The 25,844-nt window shown below is 47.0% G+C and overlaps 1 protein-coding gene and 1 long non-coding RNA gene across 2 annotated transcripts in view; both read left to right on the plus strand.

Moving 5' to 3' along the window:
• The first annotated feature begins 1,446 nt into the window (after positions 1-1,446).
• LOC119866597 lies at positions 1,447-3,096 on the plus strand. Its single transcript, XR_005369699.1, has 3 exons — positions 1,447-1,500; positions 2,104-2,237; positions 2,909-3,096. It is a non-coding gene; the product is annotated as an uncharacterized LOC119866597 (long non-coding RNA).
• A 5,269-nt stretch (positions 3,097-8,365) lies between these two features.
• Positions 8,366-25,844, plus strand: part of EEPD1 (endonuclease/exonuclease/phosphatase family domain containing 1) — a 109,690-nt gene continuing 92,211 nt past the window's right edge. The window contains exons 1-2 of the mRNA XM_038557333.1: positions 8,366-8,731; positions 9,163-10,242. Of these exons, the coding sequence (XP_038413261.1) occupies positions 9,365-10,242 (878 nt within the window). The 5' untranslated portion in view covers positions 8,366-8,731; positions 9,163-9,364. The remainder of the gene's footprint in view (positions 8,732-9,162; positions 10,243-25,844) is intronic.

The raw sequence follows: 25,844 nt of genomic DNA on the forward strand, positions 1-25,844 counted from the left end.
CCCTGGAAGTTGTGAATGGAGGTGTCTGGTTTTAACTGGTATTGAGCTCTATTGTGGGGGCTGATGCTAAGCCATTTAGTAAAACCAAAGCGGATGCAGGTTTGCATGTAAAATTGATTGGAAACTGTCTCCTCGAGGACCCATGTTGCTAACTGGAAGAAATAAGCTCCTCTATTTCTGTCAGCAGTCAGTGACCTGGTGACAAATAGGCCAGCATTATCTGCAAACAGACAGAGGGAACCTCAATTCGACATTTTTCCCCACAATCTTTTTTATTTAGTTTAACCGTCATGGAAATGTTTGTGTTAATTCTCTCTAAAAACTTCATTTGGGGTGGGGGGTGGAGGGGAGCCTACACAACAGACAATCTGAATAGGCCTATAGCTGTTAAAGAAGAATCAGAATTAGTCACCTTCCAAAACACGAGCACCCGCCCCAGATGGACGCATGGGTGAATTCTACCAAATATTTAAGGAAGAAATGATATCAATTTTCAACAGTTTCTTCCGGAAGAGAGAACTGGAAAGAATACTTTTTAAACTGATTCTATGGGAGCAGCATTACCCTAATACCAAAACCAGACCAAAAATGACATTGACATTGTTTTATGCAGAGGAACATTTCTGTATGGTATTGTTATGTCAGTGAAGTTGTGACTTTGAGACCAATCAATCAGAGTTAAAAAAAAAAAAAAAAAGAATTGAGTATTGTTTTAGTGTAGACACTGAGCTTTTTATAAACCAAAAAATGTTTATAGCTTTTCAAACCAGAAGTGAAAAAGCCACTGAAACATCCTACAGGTTTTAATTTCTAATAAGGCAAATATCTATTGCTTTAATCCACATAAAAGCTTAAAATTTTTTTTTTAATGGTTCAAGGGTTCTTGAGACAAAAAAGTCAGAAAGCCATTGTGGAGCATCCCTGGCCGTGATAGGTCCATTTCTTGCTATGACTTCATAAGGAGCCATTGCAATGGAATTCCAAGCATCTATGTCCCTGGCTTGGCCTTGATTTTTGGTCTTTCTAGCTCAGGAAGCTGGCTTTTGGTCACTTGAGTGACTTTTTTCAAAGTTAAGTATTTTCCTCTTTGGTATTTTGTCTGTCTTGCTTACTTTTATTTTTTTAAAGTAAATTTCCTCTATTTTTAAATCTTTCCTATTTTTTAAAAATTTATTCTTTTATTGAAAGTTTTCTAATTTAAACATTTTTTTCTGTTGCATTTCTCCTTTTATTTTTTTATTTTTTCCGGTTTTCATATTTTTCTTAACCTATTATTTTTCTCATTTTTCTTCATTGTTTTTTTCTCATCTTTTATTTCATTTATTTTTCTAAACTTTTTCTTTATTCTTTTAGTTTTTCTCATTTTTATTCTCTTCGTTTTCAAATTTTTTTCTTTATTGTGGCAATGAGTACTGAGCAGAATATATGATCTTTCTTTCTACATGTCCACAGGGTGTGAAAACCTCAAGAAATTCTTCATCCTCAATCCCATCAAAGGAGGTACTTTAGAGGAAATCCTGAAGGTTATTTGGGTGGACATGGATCATGGGAAGGAACTGATGCCTTACATAGAGCCACTCCCTAACTACTAGGAGCCTGGGCAGACTGAGTTGATGGTATCCATGGGGTACACTCAGGAAGGGATCCAGGACTCAGAAATGGGCCAGAAGTATGATGACATGATGGTAATCTGTGTGCTCCTGCCCTATAAGAAATTTGAGCTGGAGGGCTACACCATTACCCTGAAGCCCCATCCCTTGGCTGGCTGGTCCCACCAACAGCTACCCTTTATACTCATCTTGCAAGGTACGGCATAGCATCTCTGCCAACCCAAAGTGGTAGAATTTCAATAAGCCTGCCATTCCTACCTTTAATTTCTACTCTGATAATAGTCAGAGCAGCAGGACAGAAAAATCAATGGCTTGAGGACAGCCAGGAGTTAGGACAGAAGGCCAGCAGCTCAGCCAAAGTGTCTGCTAGTCCCCTACCTGGCCTAGAGAAGAAGAACACCCCAGCACAGCCCCCAGCGTGGCCCTGTACCCTCCCCAGCACCCACACACCAGAACCAGTGATGGAGTCCCAGATGGAAACACTTTCCCCCAGGTTGTATCCTCCAAAGGAAACACCCTCCACACTGGCGGCTGAGATAAGTGTCTGACCACCAGAATTTGTCTGACAGCGTGACCCCATCATCTCCCTCTGGCAGCAGCTGGGGCCAGCAGGAAGTCATTGGCAAGGTAAGGGTCCTCCACCTTCATTCGCACCTGTGTCTGAGGTCAGCCAGAAAGAACTAGCATGAAGCTGAGAGTGGAGACCAAACCTCAGGTAGGCAAATCAGTGATCAAAATAAGAAAGCATGTTGGGAGGTCAGGCATGCTCCCCGCACTTTACATGGGGCATGAAGTCATGATCTCCATGGGGCCATCAAGATAGTGTGGGAGATTGGCCAGGTGCTGGACTCAAACAGCTGTGGCAGGAACTGAGCAAGATGGACATGATGCTGTGTGGGCATCATCATCAGCCCGCAAAGAGAGGACTTTGTGCATTGGAGGAGAGAGGTGCCTCACCTGTCCAGCCTTCACTCACAGGGTTCAGATAAGAGGATATCTGGCATCTCCATAGGCTTCAAAAGCAGTCTCCAAGATGACTGCTGTGCATAAGGCATGACATGCAGCGACCTGAGGGACAAGCGGAGGGGCCCCTGGCCTCACTGGCCCCCTGGAGGAACTTCAGAGATGGGACCTGGGCACTCAGGGTCCTCTCCTCTTCCCTGGTCTTCCACATCGTCTTCCATGTTTGTGCGTGCGTGTGTGTGTGTGTGTGTGTGTGTGTGTGTGTGTCGGGGGGATGCTAATTTATTGTTTTAAATACAATAGTTCAAAAAATCCACCTTGCTTTATTGCTACAGCTGTCATAAGACACTCACCTCCCACTTTGTAAGAGAAGAGCCCTGAATGCTTTGAAATTTTCTTGTAATCCAACTGAAAAAACCCTTCAAACCACTTTCACTGAGGGCAATCGAAGCCTGGTGAGACCACTCTAAGAATGGGACAGATGTCAACGAACTGCAAAGGGGACTCCATTTGGAGCTATGACACTGGCTTTTTTTCCTAGAAAAATAAAGCCTGAGGGTCACATCCGTCTGATAAATATTGCTGAGAGGCAACCTTTTCAGTATTTATAAGCCTATAACAATGGCAGTGTATTCTCTTTCCTAGTCCTTAGGTTGGCTGGGCTCAGCTAGGTGGTTTTCTCTGCCCCTTGTGGTCTCTTGTGGGCTCTCTCCTGTGGGTTCATCTAGCTCATGGCTGGGGTTGGCTGGAAGGTCCTAGAAGGCCTCTCTTACCCATGTGAGGCCTTCATGCTGCTTGTGGGCTGGGGTTCCCCTTCTCACAACAGGAGAGCCAGAACTTCCCTAGAGCATGGCAGTTGGGTACTAAGAGGAAACATTCCAGGGGCACAAGATCCAATGGGCAAGTGCTTATCAAGTCCTTGCTTGCCTCTTGTTAATGTCCCACTGATCAAAGCAAATGGCATGGCCAAGCGCAGAGTCCACATGGGAAGGGATCACCCAGGGCTGAGAGTATCAGGAAACATGACTCAGTGGGGCCCACCAATGTCACAGTCTACCACATACTGCTGTATAGCAGAGCAACAGATTCATTTAGAGAACCCAACGAACATGTTGCTAATGGTGAGGTTCGTGGCTGAGTTCACACAAAACAGAAGAAGAAATTTGAAGGCTGAAGGGATATCCATTGCCACTGTCTATGGGGTCCACCTGTGGTCATTCTGGGCCACCAAAAGCCTCCTGGGGAGGCAGGGTTTGATTTAGAAGGTTCAAGTACACTGCCAATGCCTTGTGTTCCATCAGTTTGGGAACACAGAAACCTCCGTGATAGAGAGTGACAAATCTCTTGCTGAGGTCACACCAATATTCAGGACAGAACCTAGTTTGGTCACTGCACAAGTGTTGGTGCCGGCATAATTGTCAGTAGCCTGGCTAAACCCCTTGTTGACTGGGAAAATGGGGGCTTCTCTGCAAGGGCTAAGGTTTTGGGGGTTGGGGCATGTTTCCTCATTCATCTTTCAGTTCTCATCCTTACCTCCCAAGGAGGAAGTCCCCTACACTCAGTTATTTCTAATTTACAGCTATATCCTCTTCTCCTTTCCTTTATTTTAACATGCTCTGCTCTTACTGATTTAATGCCTGCATTCCACTGGCCTCTCGGCTCTGGGAATAGAGAAATCACGTATTCATATATTTTCCTCATCATTGTACTTCCAGAGCCATGGATGTTGAAGTTGAACATCAAAAACTGCCTTCCTTTCTTCCCTTCCACCACCTTCCCCCTTCCCTGAACCATCATTTACCTTTGAAACTGCCAACTAAGAAGCAGGACAGTGTCCTCCATCACTCTGTCCCTCTGGGGCATTGGCCCCAGGTGGGATATCTGTGCTAAGGAGCAGTGGCCACAGGATGTGGCGCTCAGCAGGAACGGTGGGACCTTTGCCCTTTGACATTCTCATGTAACACACATGCCAGCCAGGCCCTAACCTCCAGTCCTTGGAGGTCAAATGACACTGGCTCCAACTTCCACTCCCTGGGTACAGGTAGCAGGACAGCCAAGTTCCCAGTCAGTGGGGATTCTTGAAAGTCAGACATGTCACCAGACCTCTCAGACCGTGACTTTTGCTTCCAGTGAATCCCGGATCTTTCTCTCCTCTTGCATATTTCAGCTGCCCCCTTCTCCTATCCCAGAGCCACCCAGAGAGACTCAGCTCCTCTAGCTGATTGCCCCTGAACAGCACTCATTCAAGGCCGTTACACTTTTTATTAAAGATTCAGGGTGGGGGTGTGTGTGCCTGGGTGGCTCAGTGGGCTAAGCCTCTGACTCTTGGTTTCGGCTCAGGTCACGATCTTGTGCTTGTGGCATGAAGTCCCATGTTGGGCTCTGTGCTCAGTGTGGAGTCTGCTTCAGATTCCCTCTCCTCCCTCTCACTCATGCTGGCTCGCTCTCAAAAAATAAATAAGTAAAATAATCTTTTTAAGGGTGTAAGTGTGGGGGTTACATCAGAGGAGAGCCCCGCAGATTAAACAGACTGTCAGATGTCATTAGTCTGAAAGCCTCTGGTATCCCCTCTCCTGGGCTATCCCTAACAGGGAATGTTCTTTGGTCTTCTATTAGCTCCAGAGTCAACTTCTTCCTGGGTTCTTTTGCTCCCTTTCACCGCCCCCTCCTCACCTTGGCTCACCTACTCCTCCTCCCAAAACAGTCCTGCCCTCCTCCTCCTCCTTCTCCTTCCTCTTTTTCTTCTTTAGTTCAAAGAACATTTCTTTTTATCTTTGGAAGGCTTTTTTTCAACTTCATTGAGGCATAATTGACTAACACTAAACTGTACATATTTAAAGTGTCCAATTCTCTATTTTGACATGCACACACTCGGGAAGCCATGACCTCTCCAACATTTCCATCACCCCCACAGTTCTCTTGTGCCCTTTTTCATCCACTCCTTCATCCATCACAACCCCAAGCAACTGCTCATCTACTTTCTCCATGTATTGATTAACTTGTGTTTTCTAGAGTTTGTATAAATGGAATCAAGCAATATGTGTTCTCATTTTTTTCCTGGCTTCTTTCATTCATTGTGATGTTTTCAAGATTCTTCAATATTGCATGTATTAATAGTTTGTCTTTATTGCTGGGTAGTATTCCATCATACGCATATATCGCTACTTGTTTATCCATCCATCTACTGGTGGATTTGGGTTGTTTCTTGTTTTTGGTTTTAACAAAGCCCCCAAAACATTCACGTACACGTCTTTGGGTTTCATGCTCTCATTTCTCTTTGGTAAATACCTAAGAGTGGAGTGGTTGGGTCATATGGTAGATGAATGTTTCATTTTTAAGGAAATGGCCAGGCTGATGTCCAAAGTGGTTTTATATCTCACATTCCCACCATCAACGAATCAGTTTCAATTGCTCTACATCCTCACCAGCATTTGGTAAGGCCAGTCATTTTAAATTTAGTTGTGTTGTTGTGGTTTTGTTTGTTTGTTTCAATGCACAGTGGTTTTGCTACCTCTTGGCTTCATTTCTACCAAGTGGGCACATATGGTTAGATTAACCAGATTAACACATGCTTAGATTAACCAGGTTATGTCTGCTGTGCCAGTGAAGTTAATAGTGTCCCTTTTACCTTATAAAGTGTCCTGGTTTGTATAATAAACTATGTGATTTCCCTATTTCTACTCCACTTGGTCATGCCCCCAGGCTGTCCAACCATAGCCACAGAGGCTCATCAAGGCATTCTGCTCGACAGAGATTTCCTTTCTCTACAAGAGATTTTCGTGCTTTTCCTGAACATTTTTTCCTTAAAATCACAACAGGATTATAGGAGGAGAGGAGTGGCATGATGTAGCTTAGTACTGGGGTTGCGGCGTGGGATGATAAGTGGAGGGGATAGAGGGAGGGAGTCAGACCAGGTCCTGATGACAATCATCTGAGCTAGATGCAGCCATTCTTGACATAAGCTCTGTTCTTTAACTTTTGAACACAAGAATGGGGAAACCCCCCCCTTTTTTTTTGGTCTAAGCTGGTGTTACTTAGATTTCTGTCACTTGCAATTAAGTCCTGACCAGTATGCGCAGTAGGGGAATGTGCCTAGCATTTTGCCAAGCCCTGGGTGCCTCTCATTTCAAATCTGAAGTACTTTCTTCCTTCCCTAAGAGTTACTGTTTTTGCTGACCTAGCCCTGGGAATGAATGAATGAATGAATGAATTTATTTAATGAGACACAGAGAAATAGGCAGAGACAGGGGCAGAGGGAGAAGCAGGCTCCTGGCAGGGAGCCCAATGCTGGACTCGATCCTGATCCTAGGACCCAGGACTCTGGGATCAAGCCCTGAGCCCTCCCTCAACCACTGACTGAGCCACCCAGGCGTCCCATAGCCCTGGAAATTTAAAGCAGGAGCATTGGTCACATTGGCTGGGGGATGAAACTTCAGAGGACACTAAATGCCCAGGGTCAAAGTATTCAAAACTATCACCACATGGTTTGTTTAATCGAATCCTCTAGCTCCGTGTATCTGCTGTAATTCCGCAGGCTCTTTAATCTTTAACCAAATCGTCATTCAGTGGTAGGATCCAAAAACTGCTCTGAATTTTGGTAAGCAATCTCCATTCCCAGCTAGCATTTTCTGTCTCCTTAATGACTAGATGTAATACTTACAGAAACGTATGGATATTTACTGAGAGCGCTGTGCGTGCAGGCAAGCAACCCTATTAAGTGACGTCTTGGAACACATCTCTAAATAACAGGTGGCGCATGCCCTGTCCTAGCAGCACCGTGAGTTACTAATGTTTGAGGACACCTCTCTGAGAGCAGTGCAAAGGTGACTCTCCAGTGAAACAGCAGAGGAGGTTGAAAGTGGGGGGCAGAGTTAAAAAAGATCCTGTTCAGTGTCCCCCGGGAACGTTCTCAGCTTGAGTGCAGAATTGAGGGAGGCCCCTGACACGCTGGGTCGCCTTCCCCACAAGGAGCGCCCAGACCCTGCCTCACGCCCCAAAGGTGATCTAAACTCAGGCCGGGGGTGGGGGGTGGGGTGGTGGTGCCTGGTAGTGTTTGCGCCCTGGGCGCCCCTCTCTTCTTTGGGGCTCTTCTTGCGGTAAAGCAGCTTGGTGGGGCTCGCCGCGGGCAAGCCTGAACACCCTCCGATCCACACATCCCGGCCGGGGTCTCTCGTAGCAACCCCCCACTCGCGAGCCGCAGGGCCGGGGGCAACCTCGGTGTGACCCGCCGCGGCAGCCGGAGCATCGGCCCCGCCCACTCAGGTCCTAAATCCCGCCCCCGCGCCCCTTGGCCCCGCCCCTCCCGGCCTGGCCCCGCCCCCGCGCTCCCGCATTCCTTCTCCACCCCCACGCGCTCCGGCCACTCCCCGGGTAGCAGGGCCCCGCCCCCCGCGTGCCGGCCCCGCCCCCGCGCCCCTTGGCCCCGCCCCTCCCGGCCTGGCCCCGCCCCCGCGCTCCCGCATTCCTTCCCCACCCCCGGGTAGCAGGGCCACGCCCCCCGCCCTCCCGGCCCCGCCCCCGCCCTCCCGGCCCCGCCCCCGCCCTCCCCGGGCCCCGCCCCCGCGCTCCCGCATTCCTTCCCCGCCCCCGCCCCCCGCGCCCCGCGGCCCCGCCCCCGCCCTCCCGGGCCCCGCCCCAGCGCGCTCGGGCTCCGCGCTCCCGGGCTCGGGTCGGCGCCGGGCCCCGCCCCCACGTTCCCCGGGAGTCCCGGGAGGAGTTGCCGCGCGCGGGGGAGGCGTGGCCGTGGTGCCGGCGGAGGCGCGGGCGGCGCGGCCAGGACTTTGGCTCCGACACGGACGCCGAGCTGGAGCCGGGGCTCGGGTGCTGGGCGCCGACGCGGTCCTGGCGGATCCCGCGCCCGACTCGGGCGCAGGACTTTTCGCCTCGATCCACGCAGCTGCGGCGACGCCGCAGGTCCTGGTGCAGCCTCGGGACTCGCCGCCGCCGCCTCCGCGCCGCGCTGCAGCCCCCGCCGGCTCCGGAGAGCGGCTCCGAGAGTTTCTCCCGAGGAAGGAGCCGCGGACGCGCGTCCCCGGGGGCCCCGCCGCCGACCCGCACGCGCGGGCACCAGCCCTGGAGGCGGGGGGCCCGCGGGTCCTGGGCTGGGCTCAGGCTCCGGAGCCGCAGGTGGAAGGACGCCCCGGGGGAGCCGCGGAGAGGTGGGGCGCGGGGACCGGCGGCGGGTCTGGCGGGGTCAAGCCCCTCTCGGTACCTGCACGGGTCGGGACGGGCCTCCCAAGTTGCAGGTGGCGCCGAGGGTCAGGAGGAGGGGTGGGCGTGGGAGCTGCGCCCGGGGGGGGGGGGCGACCTGGGGGGGGACGGCCGCATCGCCGCGAGAGGTGAGAGAGGCCGGACCGGAGACGGGGCTGCCGAGGTCTCTTTCCAAGAGAAGCGGCTCGGAGCGCTTTTGGGGGCGTCATGTGACAGAAGCCGGAGCTCTGCAGGGGAGAATCCATGCGGGCCGGCCTGGCTGTGTGTGTGCAGGAGTTCACGGACTCCTGGCTGCGAACTCCTGCTCTGGCTAGGGAGTGCTAATGCAAACTGATCAACTGATCCAATCGATTTGTGTGTTTATTAATTTGTTTTCCAGGTGGCCAGGTGAAAGGCACTTTGGGACACCCTGGGCATGGAGATTTAGTGTTTGTCTTTGGTGACCGTTTGGTTCCCTGCATCCTGCGCGCCCCCTCCCTCCTTCCGGGCCAGTAAAGGTCCGTCGGGCTTCCCCGCCTCGCCAGGCCAGGGGTTCGGTTCTCCGCGGCGGCGAGGCCTTCCCGGGCCCGAGGCCCGCCGGCATGGGGAGCACGCTGGGCTGCCACCGCTCCATACCGCGGGACCCCTCGGACCTGTCGCATAACCGCAAGTTCAGCGCGGCCTGCAACTTCAGCAACATCCTGGTGAACCAGGAGCGGCTCAACATCAACACGGCCACCGAGGAGGAGCTGATGACCCTGCCCGGCGTGACCCGCGCCGTGGCTCGCAGCATCGTGGAGTACCGCGAGTACATCGGTGGCTTCAAGAAGGTGGAGGACCTGGCGCTGGTCAGCGGCGTGGGCGCCACCAAACTGGAGCAGGTCAAGTTTGAGATCTGCGTGAGCAGCAAGGGCAGCTCTGCGCAGCACTCGCCCAGCTCCCTGCGGCGGGACCTGCTGGCCGAGCAGCAGCCTCACCACCTCGCCACCGCCGTGCCGCTCACGCCGCGTGTCAACATCAACACGGCCACCCCGGCGCAGCTCATGAGCATTCGAGGCCTCACGGAGAAGATGGCTGTCAGCATCGTGGACTACCGCCGCGAGCACGGGCCCTTCCGCAGCGTGGAGGACCTGGTGAGGATGGGCGGCATCAATGCAGCCTTCCTGGACAGGATCCGACACCAGGTGTTTGCAGAGCGGTCCAGGCCCCCGTCCACGCACACCAACGGGGGCCTGACCTTCACCGCCAAGCCTCACCCCAGCCCGACCTCGCTGAGCCTGCAGAGTGAGGACCTGGACCTGCCCCCGGGGGGGCCCACCCAGATTATCTCCACCCGCCCTTCCGTAGAGGCCTTTGGAGGCACGAGGGATGGGCGGCCGGTGCTGAGGCTGGCCACCTGGAATGTGCAGGGCTGCTCAGTGGAGAAGGCCAACAACCCTGGGGTGCGAGAAGTGGTGTGCATGACACTCCTGGAAAACAGGTGAGGACAGGAGCCCACCGGGGGTGTTGGCTGCAAAGGCAGTTCTTGCACGGCCTCATCTGCGCATGCAAACGAGTGGGCTTTTAATCGGGGGTAGGGAGGGGGCAAGATTATTTAAGCAGTGTTCTTGAGGCCCCAGCTAATATTGTCACCTGTGGCTGAGCTCTCCTGCTTCAGAATTTCCTGAATTCTGAAGCCATTGGGGCTCGTGGCCCGTATCTTGAACGTGGCATATCTGAGATCAGTTCATAATTTGGGGGTATGTGGAGATTATGTTGGTGTTATTGCTTTGGAGATCGTTGTTTGACTCAGAAGACTTCATGCGGTTTATATCAGATCAGGCGTGCAGAGTCTGGGAACTCTTGCACAATTCTGCACATGAGAAAGAGCTAGTTGGATTTTTTTTTTTTTTTAATGAGAGGGAAAGTCACATTTGTTTCACCAAATATGCCTATTTGTATGCACAAAATCATCTGAAAGGCCAGGTATTTGCAAACACATACACTGTGTATATTCACCAAAATGCTGTGAATGAGTCACTCCTCATTCTTTTTCCTTATTTAGCCTGAAGTTGGTGTTCAGGTCCACAATTGCAGCCCCAAATGTATGTAACCTCTCGTGTCCTGTAGCCAGGAAGGGTCAGGCTGACATGTGGTGAATATTGGCCAGATTTTCCCATCTGAACCACAGGGGAAGGAAGGGCTCCTGACTTGTAGGAAGGGCTCTTATCTCAGCATGTTTACATTATGCACAACACTGCTCTCTGTAGGAACTTCTGTTGACCGCCCCCCCCCCCATAAAACAAAACAATATTATTGTAGCAGTAACTCCTGCTGTTAGTAAAACAGTGTAGTATATAATGCAATCAGCTTTGGGAAGGAAAGAAGTCTTTATAGTGGTCTCTTCTGGGTCAGAAATCCTCTGATCCTGGTCTTGAGGGACTGTGCTATGCCACCTGCCAGAGCTGGAGTGTGTGTGCGGCCACTAGCTACTTTCCTTTGCACTGGGCTGTCAGTGAGCCTGGCGGGGCAGCCGGCTAGTGACCTGAAGTGAGTTCTCCGTGGACAGTCACGGTGCACTGTGGCAGAGCATCAGGATAAATTAGTGAGGAATAAACCAGGTCACACCGTTTCTCTGGCTCTGTCCCGTGGCACACTGTCATCACAGGTCAGAGCACTGGACCGGGGGAGCTCCTGGGCACTCCTCCTGTGCTGCGGTGTCCTCTGTTTTGCGCTGTAACTCACTCCTTTTGCAAAATCATCTTGTATACAGGTGAGAACTAGACTGAGCGCTCGGTGGTATTTATCCAGAATGGCTTAATAATTGCTCTCTTCATCCATAGCAGCATAGGTGCATGTATGGGAGAGGGAAGGGAGGGGAGGGGAGATGGCTGTTTAATTCCTATTCCTGAGTTTTCTTAAGGCTTAATTTGGGGGGCAAGGGGGATGAATTAGGATCTGAAGTTGCCCCAGGGGGAACGGCAGACCGGCCGCTCTTGCCCATTTACTGTGACAGTGATTTTTCAAGTGTGGTGTCTGGACCAGCATCAGCGTCAGCTACTGACTTAGAGACCCTGGGTCTCTGTGTTTTCATGCACTCTCTGGGTGGTTCCAATACACACTGAAGTTTGAGCCCCATTGTACTGTGTGTTGGGCAATCAGCTGTCCCTGTGGCTTGCTCTGTAAAGCACCTTCTCCCGTACTGGCTTTTCTAACAGGATCCATGAATCCATGCAGAGCTTTCCAGGTACTATGTTTTCTTTGGTTCTTCTGATCATCTCTGTGGTTGTTCAACCTCATGATGCTCTTTCTGGCCAGAGTTCGAGGGATGTATTCCACTTCTAGGGTAGATGAATGTGAAGGGTAGGAAACGGGAGAAAGGGCAGGGCACAGTTGGCCTCAGAGCAGGTTCAGCTCTGCAGTGTAGACTTGGGTCAGCCAAGGGCAGGCTGAGAAAAGCACTAGCGACTCCTGTCCAGCACGGAGTTAGGATTTGTCTTGGTGTTTCTTTTTTGGATTTCCTGGAGGGATGATGATTTGTTGAAGACATTTAACTCTGGCGAGAGTGCTAGAAGAACTTACCTGGACCTAGTAGGATGTAGAAGGGGACACCTGTAAGTAACCAGGAATGTGACCTATGTCCCTATCACATTTCTCACCCTTGGCCACGTGTGTTGTCCTGTGGGTTGGTGGTTTCTTTTGCCTGTTCACAATGTGCTCAGAGTGTTCTAGGACTCCTAGCATCTTATTAGGGTCTGGTAAACATACAGTAATAGGCTTAGGGCTTGATCCCCTGTCAAGCTGGAGCAGATCCATTTGTCTGTGTGACTGTCCTTGGGCACCAAAAGATGGCTGGCTGTTACACAGTGGGTCACATGTCCCCAGAACGACAGTGCACATTCTCCGAGAGCTGTGTGTTCATCCTGATTCACAAACATCTCTCGCATTCCAATTGATCCCCTTATTAGTAAGAGGAAATACATTTAGTTTGAGCAAGAATGGATGCTGGTAATTTTCTAGGCGGTTCTTATTTTTGTACATGTGTGTTTATCATCCAAGTATCCTTCATACTTTCTAATACTTCCATATGCATTTGGTTTCCGCATTAACCCGGGAAGTAGGTAATGCTTGTTCTTATTAATGATTCTGCATCTCTGGGCGAGGAAACTAAAACTAAAGACGTTAAATAATTTGTCCTGTAGCTCATTAGAGACTCAGCTGGGAATAGGACCCAGACCTTCTGACTTTAATCCCATGCTCTTTGCGAGCATGCAGTGTTCTGTAAGCAAGCCACCTTTATCCTACCTCTTGTTCAGGCATCCGACCCTCTGCCCAATCAAGGGCACTGACCAGTTTGTGTGCTAGTCACATTTAAGAAAATAAATCCACTGTAAAGGCCTTTTAATGGATGCCTTGACTCCACCTTTTCTGTGTAAATTCGGTGAAATTCCTTAACCTTTCCAAGTCTCAGTTTTTCCATCTGTTAAATGTAACTAATGAAAGAAAGAAAAAAACCCTTCAAAAAAAGAAATACTTTTTTTGTAAAGGGAATCCTAAAGAAATACTTCTTTTGTAAAGGGAAGAGCTGGCTCTTTATTTTCCTTTCTGTGGGTTTGCTTTAGTAGGTATGTTTTCTTAGCCTAAAGGGTGCCAGTGTGGGACTCTAATGGTTAGAGTCCTTTCTCGCCCTGAGATGTTGCTGCTGGGTAGACCAGCGTGTGTGAGCTACAAGAAACGGTGTTTTGCATGAAGACCGAGGTAGGACAGCAGAAAACTAGATAATCCTATGAGCACCAGGAGGCTTCAAGGACATCACCCTGTGGCACAGAGCTGACGAGTTTCATCAGATTCCTTTGCCAAGCCTCAGTCTTGGGCAATGTTACTCCTTGTTCAGTGTTTATGGAGCAAGACAAAAAGAGGAATGCTTCTGCTAAACATCCTTGCAAAATTTGGTGACAGCCCACATATGGAATGAAGATTAATTTTTAATTTTCGGTTTTTGCTGAGTAGTTGTTCTATTTTGAAAAGTCCCTTTGGTTTATGGAAGAATAAGCCCCAGTGGAGCTGACTTTGACAATCTCCAAAAAAATAAATAAATAAAGAGGTTTAATATCCCACTCGCACATTTTCCCCATGGCCTCTTTCAGAAGGGAACGTGTCGAAGTCTTTGGCCTTATAATGATCTCAATCTGTTTTCTTGCTACATGTCTGTCAGCAGTATCAAAGCACAAGGTGAATTAGTGCCTGGCAACGCACACTGATTGTGAGAAATGGGATTTTAGTTGATCAGACTTGATTAGTAGGATCAATGTAGACACAAGCTATCTTGTTGTTTGATTCATCCATTGAAAAATCCATGTTGAGTAGCTGCTGTGTACATGTGTATGCTAAATCCAGGAGTCAGCCTGGCCTGTTATTTAACTTAAGTAAACGTGAATCAGCTTGTGTGGCTCAACCTCAAAATAGTCTGAGAAACCCAGATTTTCAGGAGCGGGGGTGGGGGGGTGGCGGGGGAGTCACTGAGTGTGATTGATTTCTGGTTGTATTTTTCCCATATGAATAATGAACTTATCTTGGGAGACTGAACGGTGGGTAGATGCAGCCAGACATAACATCTAAGGCAAAACGGCCAGCAGCCCTCTTAAAGTAGAAATTACGAAAACTGTTTTGACTGTGGAAACTGAGGCTCAGAGAGATGAAATGGCATCTATGTGGCCTTCAGAAATGTAGATTGGAGTCAGGATCTGGAGCCAGGCTTTGTCTGATTTTAGAGGGGGAGTGGAAGTGTCTCTTCCCAAACACCGTGTCCTTTGACTGACCCTTGGCCCACCTGCTGTTCCCTCCCTGTCTTGGGTCTTAGCTGGCCAGGCATCAGGGCTTCACCCAGACTCCTTGGGCTAAGGCAGGCCCCTGGAGGCCTCTGCTCCTTTCCTGTTTTTCTTCCTCTGAAGGACAGGGCTTATGGTCAGAGGTAGAGCAATCCAGAAGGTGTCAGGGCCTCTCCACCCGGCCCCTCAAATGTGAGTCTATGACCTTGGCTCATCTCCAAGGTAGAGTTCCGGTTTTGTGAGCCAAGGAGTTCTGGGTGGTTTCCAGAGAGAAAGGTGGTCGGTAATAAGACTTCTGTGGATTAATAAGAGAAGATAGTGTGAATGGAGGGAAGTCCTGGTGTGTGCACAAGGCAGGCTTTTTTTTTTTTTTTTTTTTTAAACCAAAGGAAAAGATGTTTATCCTACAAGAAAGATGGGCTCATTTGGGATCTGATTTTGGAGGTCTGATAGTATTGTTTCTCCCAGGGGATATTCATTCCTCTATTATATATTCATTCAACAGATATATCTTTTGAACTCTCACTAGGTACTGGGTTCTGTGTCAGACTCCTGATAACGAGACACAGTCCCTCCTATCATATTAGGTGGGGAGATGGACAAGTCAACCCATAACAGTGGTGAATGCTGAGGGGGGATGGAGGTGAGTTGAAGAGAAGCCCGCTGAGGTGGATGCGGGTCAAGGAAGGCCTCAGCTTAAGCTGATGGATGTAAAGGACCCAGGCATAGAAAAAGTGGTGTATAGTGGGGGGTGGGGGAACAGGGGGCAGAGCCAGATGGCTGGGGCCTCTAGGGCTCTTATTTTAGCAGGAGGAGGTCACAGTTGCAAACTTTGATGCAAAAGTTGATGATTTACCTGTTATCAGGCTGTTCTAGCTGCTGGGAGCATTGGAGGGGAGTGCTTGGAGCAGGTCCTGGAAGTTGGGTAGAGGGTACAATTTGAGAAAGTTGAGTAAAGGCTACCAAGGATGGGGAGTGGGGGGAAGGGCGAGTGGGTGGAGGTGAGAGCATCCTTTAGCGGCAAAGACTGGAAAGCCATGCCTGTGTTTTGGGTGCTGTGGGGATTAACCATGTGGATTCCTAGAAGGCAGGAGGTGGTTAAGGAATCCTGGGCTAGCCCACACGCCTCTGCGTTACATTGACATGATGCAACTTGCCGGCCTGACCGCTGCCCTCTCTTCTTGCCTCACTCTGGACGGGTCCACAGTGCCCCTTCTGGACCGGGAGGGTCTGGGTCCATAGTGGTTGGAGGAAGAGGCCTTGTGGTCTATCCTCTGTGCAGACCAGCTGTCTGATGGGGCCACTTAATTTTAGTATCAATGGTACGTGTAGCAAGGGCATATCTGGAGGGGTTTGGGGTAACCATTTCTATTAAAAGACACTTAAATTTAGTTCATCATTGGTTGAGCACCCCCTCCTGACGTCCTCCTCAGGGATGTTAGGGACCCAGGGAAAGCCTACCCTGTCCTCAAGAAGCTCACAATCTGACATAGGGACACATCTGCTGGTACTTAGCCGCGTGCCATGGGCTGTGAGGGAGGAGGTGAAGCTTATGCACAGGGATGTGGTACCTGTCTGCCGGGCTCCCGAGGTGTGTGCAGTCCTCCTGTAGGGGAAGGATAGGACCAGGTCAGGTGGTTGGGAGGGAGCTAATGTGGAGAGGACAGTGGGATCTGAGCGGTAAGAGCAGGGTGAAAGTCAGCAGCCCCCTGCAGTTCCTGACGCTCAGGGGTCCAGGCTGGCTCAGCGCCCAGGCTTATAATCTGAAATATTCAGGCAGGGAGCACAGCAGGTTTCCGTGAACAGTGCCTCACAGTAGAGAATAGTATTGAGGTAGGTGTTATTTGCAGTGTGTTATTTTTATCTCAAAATTACCCTACTTTACAAAAGGTTTTATCTCAGAGTTCCTCAATAATGATCTCTGCCAATAACAAAATGATGCATTTCACTAAAATTTGATGTGAGGGTAGTGAGGGTAGTGATGTATAGTTGAGTGGAAATTTCACACCAGTGACAGCTGGTGTCAAAACATCCAGCAGGTGCCACAGAAATGCCCCCCTCTACCTCTAGGCATGTAGTCCTCAGCAAATTTTTAGGAACCTCAAAAGCTGCCTGACCCTGTTGCTGTGACCATATGCAGGCATGGTCCGGCCAGCAGCTCTTATTGTAATATTTTGATTGGCAGCTGCCAAACAGCTGGAGAGGAACCCTGGGGAGGTATACTCAGAGTAAATGTTTCATTGTAAAGAAAAGTCTTGAATTCTTCTACCAAACTGCTGGATAAAGAAACCCTTGGGTTTTCTTTCCTGAGCAGAGCTGCCTCTACCTATGTTGCTTTGTCATTTGTTTCCAACAGTCCTATTTCCTGCGAATTCTATTTTGGTTCAGCCATTACCTGATTAAGCTGTTAAGCTGGGCCTTCAGTTGTTTTATCTAGAGGCCACTGTAAACTCCCGAAATGCAGTGCCGCAGCCAAGGGAATGTTGTTCACGTTGCCACGTTGAAAGCTGTGTGCATTTGGAGTGCGGTTTTGTCATGTTCCAGGGATCTGAATCCTGTTTGCTCGCCCAAAAGTTGCTAGATGAAAGCCGTACTTGGTCTTTCTTAGCTTGTGCTAAAAGCACAGTGTCTTTTGAAGCAGGAGGTCTCGGATGGATTGTTGTTTTTTAAAAAATACTGATCTAAAAAAAATACTGATATAATACTCTGTAAGGAAAAAAAAATAAACCAACTTCTTTAGAATGTATTTTTGATAAGCAAATTCAGCCTGACTTATAATGTTTTGCAGTCTTCATTTTCTTAGACGACGAAAAAGTAAACATTCTGCTGGCCTTGAAGTAGCAATGATTGGCATTGGGCTGTGGACTCATCTGCCAGTAGACTCAGGGCTCTGGCCTTCCTTGCTCGGTGGGCAGCCTCTGCAGTGTCTGGCCACTGCGTTGCTTTACTGGTCAGTTCTTTACAAAGTGGCTCCCATTCATTTTTAATTTGAAGACCCATTTAAAAAAAAAAACAGCAAAATACTGCAGGTCGCTCCCACCACCCAGTGGTGGTTGTATTTTCAGTGTCCTCGTGGAGAAAGTAGTTGTACTAAAAACAGAAATAATGGCAGTTAACATTGATCATTCCTGCAGCCGAGGCCCAGAGCCCAGTCGCTTCACAAGTGGGCATCACCATTAGCCCGCTGGTACAGCTACAGAGAGAGGCTCAGAGAAGCTGAGTAATTTTCCCCAAGGTCACACAGCTTTTAAGTGGTGGAGCTTGGACTATGTAGCCCAAGCAATTAAACCTCAAAGTTTGATGATAAAAGCTACTCTGAGCTCACTCATGCTCTTCCATGTGCTTGTCTTTATTCACCGCCCTAGCCTGCATACCTGCGACTGGACTAGATGTTCTCCTAACAACTTGGTTTGAGTTCCCTAGGTCATGATCTTTCATAAGTATGCGGATCTATAATGATATCTGTGGGTGTATCTCGTCCTTGTTTCTTCAGAGTGGAGCGAGGATATCTGCAACGTCGTCTGAGTGCAAGATACTATATTTTTACAACTTGTCAGTCTTTTGCAATGGTCTTGCCCACACCTATTAAGACAACAGTTTCTTTAAATAACTTGCTTTTATAGAAACTTCTCAAGCATTTTTCTCAGTTTTCTTCAAAAAACTACTTCTGTTTCTGCTCACATTCCTATTTCATCTGTTGAGGTTACATTCCAGGAGACCACGGTAGCATGTACAACTGACATAAACAAATCCGGGAACAGATACAGCTGACCCTGGGTAAGCACATGATGGACAGCTGATCTGTTCAGGAGGACTCTGTGTACCATGGGCATCCATCCCTCTGCGTGTTTTCTGAAGGGACTGAGGATAGTCTTCTGGGTCCCCGAGTAGAGGTTGGTTAGGAGAACATCTATGGTGTCTTGAAAAATGCTGATATCTGGGCACCTGGGCCCAAATAATATTATTTATAGAGTCTAAGGACAATATTTGCCGTATATGTGTATTGCAGACCTCTGGCGGTAACAGCAGACTGTTACCGACCCACTATTATTTTCTCTAGCAGATTGACTCAAAAATTATAACCAATTATAAGGTCAGGGCTCACTGTCCCAAAACCCAACTACCCCCCCCAAATATCCTGCAACTTTTAGAAATAAAAGAGGTGAAGAAGTAATGAGCTTTTTGTTGTTGTTTACTTGTTTAAGACCTATCTTAGGCAGCATTTTCTCCAGTAACATAGATGGGCTGCGTATGTGAATACTGTGAATAACAGTAAACTGGGAGGGATTTAAGCAAGTGGACTGGACTAGGGAAAGTACCTTATAAAGTACCTCCCCAAGTGTGTCACTCTGCACCTTCTTTTTTAACTGTTCCAAATTCAGTTTTCAGGTTTGATTTTTCGTTAATGTTGAATCCATGTCCATATGAAACTATACTGGAGACCGTTGTATTCAGCATGTACACACATGCTCAACTCAGTTAAATGCTGGGCAAGACTGTTTGAGGCTGATTTGTGGTCTTCAATGATGTGACTGTTATCCAACATTACTAATAAACCAACATTTCTAATAAAAATGCAACTAGTTAAATACTGTTAGCAGTTTTGACATAGAAATAGAAGATGCTGCTATCTTTTAAACTTTGGGGTAAATTTAATTAAAGAGCTTCTGAGATTATAAGATGTTTGTTTAAAATGTTACCATTTACAACTATTTATCAAATCTATGAAAACCAGGCATTTCTTGTCCCTGATCTACCAAACTAGATGATGGGAACTCCCCTCTACATGCTAGCTAGGATCCTGCCCGATTCATAGGCTGATTAACAAAACCAAATAGATCTTTGGAGGAGAAAAGAGTTAAACAAGATGGAGACCAAGAGATGATTGTAAGATCACCCATAACCATTGATTTCAAATGCAATGCTTGCGTTCATCAAACAGCTGTGGTATTCTTATTTATTGATTGTACCTAGTAAAGGTTACATATTTAAATATATACACTTCTTCTAAAACATAAAAGTCTCTTCCATTCCTTAGGTATTTTCTAGAGAGGGAAAATGATCACTATATCTGCCAAATGCCTTTCAATTCCAAGAAGGAAAAGCAATTGCTCCCACGGATAAGATGTGTCTTGTTTGCTACAGCTGTCCTAACAAAGTGCCGCAGACTCGGTGACCTGAAGAACAGAAATTAATTTTCTCACACTTCTGGAGGCTATAGGTCCAAAACTGAGGTGTTGACAGGGTTTTTGTTTGTTAGTTTTATTTGTTTTCCTGAGGCCTTTCTCCTTGGCTTGTAGAGGACCATCTTCTCACTGTGTTTCAAATGGTTATCCTTCAGTACCTGTGTATATCCAGATTTCCTCTTCTTCTTCTTCTTTTTCTCTTTCTTTCTTTTTTCTTTTCTTTTCTTTTTTTTCTTTTTTTTGAAGTAGGCTCCACACCCAGGAGCCTAACACAGGGCTCAAACTCATGACCATGAGATCAAGACCTGAGCCAAGATCGAGTTGGATGGTTAACTGACTGAGCCACCCAGGTGCCCCAATCAAATTTCCTCTTCTTAAAAGGACACAAGTCATATTGGATTGGAGCCACTCTAATGGGTTTCTTTTACCTTCATTACCTCTTTAGAGACCCTGTCTCCAAATGCAGTCACATTTTGGGGGTTTGGACTTCAGTGTATGGCTTTTGGGGACACAATTCAACCCATAACAAAATGATGTAAGAAAAATCGCCCAGGGATTCCTTCTTGGCTCTTTGTGAAGAATCTGTTTCTCAGGTAAAACCTGGAAAGATGATGATTCAAGATACTTGTTTAACAGTTTAAATGCTAGATAGTCCTGGAGTGATCCTCTGCCCGACAAGAGGGAAGCTTTTCTTGCCAGCCACAGTCAGCGTGGACCAGTTCAGGGCTGAGATCCTTGAACTTCTCTCTTTGCAACTTGCCAATCCTTGGTTTTCTTCTGAAATGTAGCAGTCACCCCAAACCTTTTACTCATGCTGCCAAGGCAGTAGTTCCACTTTGCCGAGTTCCTTGCTTGCCCTTGGCTGCAAGTGATGGTGACACACGAGTCTGTCTGCCCTTTAGAATTTAGTGCCCTTAAGAAGTGCTGGGGAAAGGTGAGAATCAGAGGGACCACCATGAAGTCCACTCAAATTCAGCTCTCCTTGCCTTGTATTGGTAAGCACTGTAGCAGCAGGCTCCCCTGTTGGCCTGTGTTCCCCTCCAAAGCCGTCATTCTGTTGTAATTGCCTGTGCGATGTCGTCTGCACTCCTAGACTGTAGTACGGCCTACTTTCAACATGATAACACTCAGGGATTTGTGGAAAGAAGAAACCACCACTGACATTTATTGACTGTTTACTTTGCCCCAAGTGCTATTGCTAAGCCTTTTATCTTCACACCATCCCAGTGAGCTAGGTAAAGTATCCCCACCTTACATGTACAGAAACTTATCTTAAAGAATTTAAGTAAACTTGTTCAAGGTCACATGGTTGGTGCACGTGGAGCAAAAAGTCAAACCCAGGAAGAATTACTTGGAGCCCAAAATCTTTTATGATCAAAGGCGGAGAATCCATAAACTTGAAGATTTCCTAGACTTTTTATATCTGAAAAGCATGAAAAGCCAAGTTAAATTGGAGAGTACTCCCTGGAGTGGGTCCCAGCCGATACTGAGGAAATCATCCTATTCTATCATCCGGTGAAGTCAGAAATGTGGGGCTTTCGGGGTGCTGGATTTTTAAAATTGCGATATAATTTACATACATACCCTTCTAAAGCGTACAGTTCAGTGGGTTTTGGTATATGCACAAAGTTGTGCAGCCCTCACCACTATTCTAGAACATTTTCATCACCCCAGGAGGAAACTCTCTATGCTTTAGCAATCATCTCCCCCCCTCAACCCAACTGCCCCAGCACCTGGCAACCCCCAAGCTACTTTCTGGACATTTCATATAAATGGGATTATATAACATGTGGACTTTTCTGTCTGGCTTCTTTTACTTAGCATGTTTCAAGGTTCATTCTCGTCGTGGTATGTGTATTTCTTTTTTTTAATGGCTGAATACTGTTCCATTATATGGATATACCACATTTTTTTATTCATTTGTCAGCTGATGAACAATTGGGTTGTTTCTACTTTCTGGCCATTATGAACAATGCTGCTGTGTACATTCATGTGCAAGTTTTTGTGTGGACATCCGTTTTAATTTCCCTTGGGTATATATGTAGGAGTAGAGTTTCTGAGTCACATGGTAATTCTGTGTTTAACATTTTGAGGAACTACTAGACTGTTTTCCAGATTGGCTGCACCATTTTACATTCCCCTGAGCAATAGATGAGGTGTCCTATTTCTCCACATCCTCTCTACCATTTGTTATTCCCTTTTTCTCTTTTTCCCTTTTTCTTTTCTTTTTCTCTTTTTAATTATAGCCATACTGGTGGGCATGAAGCAGTATCTCATTGGGGGTTTGAGTTGCATTTCTCTAATGACTAATGACGATATTGAGCATCTTCTCATGTGTTTACTGTCTTTTGTAGATCTTCTTCGGAGAAATGTCTGTGCAGATCTGGGTGGGCTGTTTTCACACCTGTTTCCAAGCTGATAAAATACAAGATATTTTTATGCTAACTCACTCCTTACTCCATATCCTCCCTCTTTCTTGCCCCTTAATCGTGGGGTCATTATGCCGGAACCTAAACTAGAATAATCACTTTGTAATAGGAAAAAGTGCCCACTGTCCTACAGGAACACCCTTCCCCTCCCCACCCCATCTCAGGGGGAACATGGAGAATTCCATTTCGTGCTTCATTATTCTGGCTGGAGCGGTCTGTCAACACTGGACTTTTAACACTGCCCTTGAGAAGTACTGGATGTCTTCTGATTTTTATATTTAAAGTATATGTTTTGGATGGAACTCTAGCACTTTTTATGTACAGCCAAATGTAACATACAGCATGCCAGGATTTGCAATGAGAGGTGAGCTTTGGATGGTTCATGACAATATCTGCACATGACAGGACCCCGCACCAGAACCCTGAAGGAGCACTTTCCATAAGACTCTCACCCATCAGTGCTAGGCCTCACTTCTGTTTGGTTTATTTTTAAAAAGTCTTTTCTTCTTCATCCCCATCCCTATCCATCCCCTTCCATAGGTCCCCAGTGCAAAGTGCTAAATAAATGTCCTTAGACATCTCTTTGAAAAATGGAGTGCTTTCAATCTGCAGAAACCCTGTGTTTTTATGGTTGCCAGCTAGCTCCCTGCTCCTGATGGCTGCTTAGCCACTGGCCGTGTGCAAGGACAGGTACCACGTATACTTGTCCATCCCCAGGTGGTGACACACCATGCTGCCTTGGGTTCCCTGCTACCAGTGAGACCAGCATGTCCTTCACGTACTTTTCAGGCATTTGGATTTCCTCTTTGGGGAACAAGTTTTCTCAACTGTTGCTCATTTTGTAAACTTTAAAATTGCCTTTAAAAATGTTTTCTTATTATTTTTAGTTGTTTGGAAGTTTGTGCATATTCTAGATGCCAATCCCCAGAGATTGCAAAGTTCTTTTCCCAGCCCATCACCCTCTGTTAACTTTGCGTTTGGTGCCCTTCATGCAACAGAAATTCTTCATTTCGATGTGGTCGAGTCTGCCAGTTTCTCTTCTGGCTGCTGCTTCACAAATCCATCCCCAACCCCCTGCACTGAGTTCATACCTACATTTTCCTCTTTGTTTCTATATTTTATAGTTTCCTTTTGCATCTACGTTTTTAGTCTATCTGGAGAATACCTTTGTGTAGGGGTGAGGTGGGGACCACCTACAAACAGGTTATCCTCCCCGCCCAACTTGGGACACCACCCTTACCAGATGGGTACACGCGTCTCATGGTCCATTTGTGTGGGTCTGTTTGTTCCCACATTGTTAATAATACCGTGGTGTCTGGTCGAGTGAGTGTTTGTCCTTTGTGTCTACTTCAAGATTTCCTTAACTGTGTAAATTTTAGAGTCAGTTCAAGTCTCAAACATCCTGTTGGATTTTTTTATTGGAATTGCATGAATTTTACAGATGAAGTTTGAGAAAATTTGACATCATTGCAATGTTAGCTTGCCCTTTCTTTGAACCTCTGTATTTCTTCATTTATGTAATAAGTCTTCTTTTGGAATATTTAATAGATTTTCATATATTTCTCTGTGGAGGTTCTATGTATTGGTTGTTAGGTCAAATCTTTGATACTTTGATTTTTTATTTTTAAAATCTCAAGAGAAGTTCTCTAGTTTTGTTGTCACTCATTCTAGTGGTTAACTATCCTTATGACGACACCACTCTTCCTCTACTTACTATACATCCTTCATTTGTAGTTTAGGCCCATTTTGCTGAATCTTTCCTGGTAGAAGGAAAAACCAGCCAACCAGAACCCCTGTGAGGCTCTTTCTGGATATTTGGAGACCTCCATTCAGTCTCCTTCCACCTTATAGTCTCTCTCTGATTAATGTAACTTCATTTTGCCTTTTTCCATGGTTTGTATTTTTCAAGGATAAATCAATTCTCTGACAAATCAATACTATAGACCTCAGATTGTCCTTTTTTTTTTTTTTAAGTTTCTTTATTTCTTTTAGTAATCGCTACACCCAACATGGGGTTTGGACCCACAACCCTGAGATCTGAAGTCATGCACTCTTCTGACTGAGCCAGCCAGATTGCCTCAGATTGTCCTCCTTGTTTGAGTAGGTATATGAATATGAGTGGACTCAGTGGAAGAACCTAAAGACATGCCACCAGCTTAAACCAAGCCAAAAAAAAAAAAAAAAGTAGCGACCCTAAAATATAAATGTTTAAATTCAAAACTAATGTTATTTGTGCAGAACAACTCTAGCAACAGATTGTATTTTATTGTAGGTCAACTTTGAGATCAGAGACCTTGGAATTATCTTTAATAGTTCAAACATCATTTATAGAGTCTCATTTCTTACAAATCTTATTTGCTTCTCACGTGTCCGTGGATTCCTCTCAGTCTGACCACAGACATATGTCTGTACATGCCTCCACCCACAGAGTGTCTGGATATGTGTGAGTTATAAATATACCCATCATTTTAAATAGATCTTTATCTTTAGTGTTAATTGCTTCTTTCTTCTTCCACTTTCTCAGTGAGTAAGTCAAATTGGGAGGACCTGTCTGCAGCTGGCTGTGTACTGCCTTCAAACTAACTATTTGTAAGTTCTTCTCTGTAGTTAGTCTCAGCCAAACCCAATGGTACTTGGCATCTTATTTCATCTAAAAGCAACCCAGGTGAAAATGAGAAATTTCTTTTTCTATAATCAGGTTTCTAAATGGCCCGGGGGCTGCTAAAGTCAACGTCAGGTGCCATGACCTAGGTTTTTTGTGTAGTGCAAGGCCAGATTGTGTAGTTTTTTTTTTTTTTTTTTGGTGTCCAAGTAGGGGTCTTTAGTTTTGATATGAAACATTTAAAACATACAGAAAAATATAAATAAAACTTGGCAGACTTCCTCCCTCTTGTCCATGCATTTTACTTTCTTGAGGACCTAGAGCCCTTTTATCCCACTGTCATTCCTTTGGATCCCCCACCCCCACCCCATCACCACCACCCTTATGTGCTTGGAATATTTCCTTCCTTACAAGACTTGGTGGGCAGCAGAGTCTACCACCCATGGGGGAAGTTGGAAATACAAAGGCTTGCTTTCCCAGCATCCTTTGCAGTTAGGGTCTGGGTTCTGCAGGCCGGTGAGTTTGTTCTAATCTCTGAGTTGGGAGCCAGTGGTATTGACAGCTCAGAGACATGAAGAGCTCACGCCAGCCATGGGGACAGTTTGCACAGGATCGTGTCCCTGGGACAGCAAAGTGTGGCTGCTGGAGGGTAGTGGTGTCCAAGGGTGGGTGCTGTTGGATGCCTATGCTGCAACATCACGAGTTCGGAATTGTGGCAGTGGGGTGCTCACTCCTCAGTCTTGGGTCCTGTTTGCCCCTTATTCCTGATTGCCCAGTCCTAGCTTCTTAATATCCTTTTAACGAGGTCCTTTTTTGCTTCAGTTGGTTGGTGTTGCTTTCTGTTTCTTGGTCAGGTCAAGAATCCTGACCAATACACTCTGATATATAGGCCCTCACAGTAATTTTAAAATGCTCTGTAGCCAACAAAATCTTTTCTTAAATGAAATTTCAGGAGGAAGCACAGTATGCAAAGCCAATGAAAGGAGAGCCTCTTTGGGTGAAGAGTCTCCACGGTGCAAGCAAGGTTGAAAATCCACAGCCCTGGACCTTTCTTGACG

This window comes from Canis lupus, chromosome 14 (genome assembly GCF_011100685.1).
Source record: "Canis lupus familiaris isolate Mischka breed German Shepherd chromosome 14, alternate assembly UU_Cfam_GSD_1.0, whole genome shotgun sequence".
In the NCBI taxonomy this organism is placed as follows: domain Eukaryota; kingdom Metazoa; phylum Chordata; class Mammalia; order Carnivora; family Canidae; genus Canis; species Canis lupus.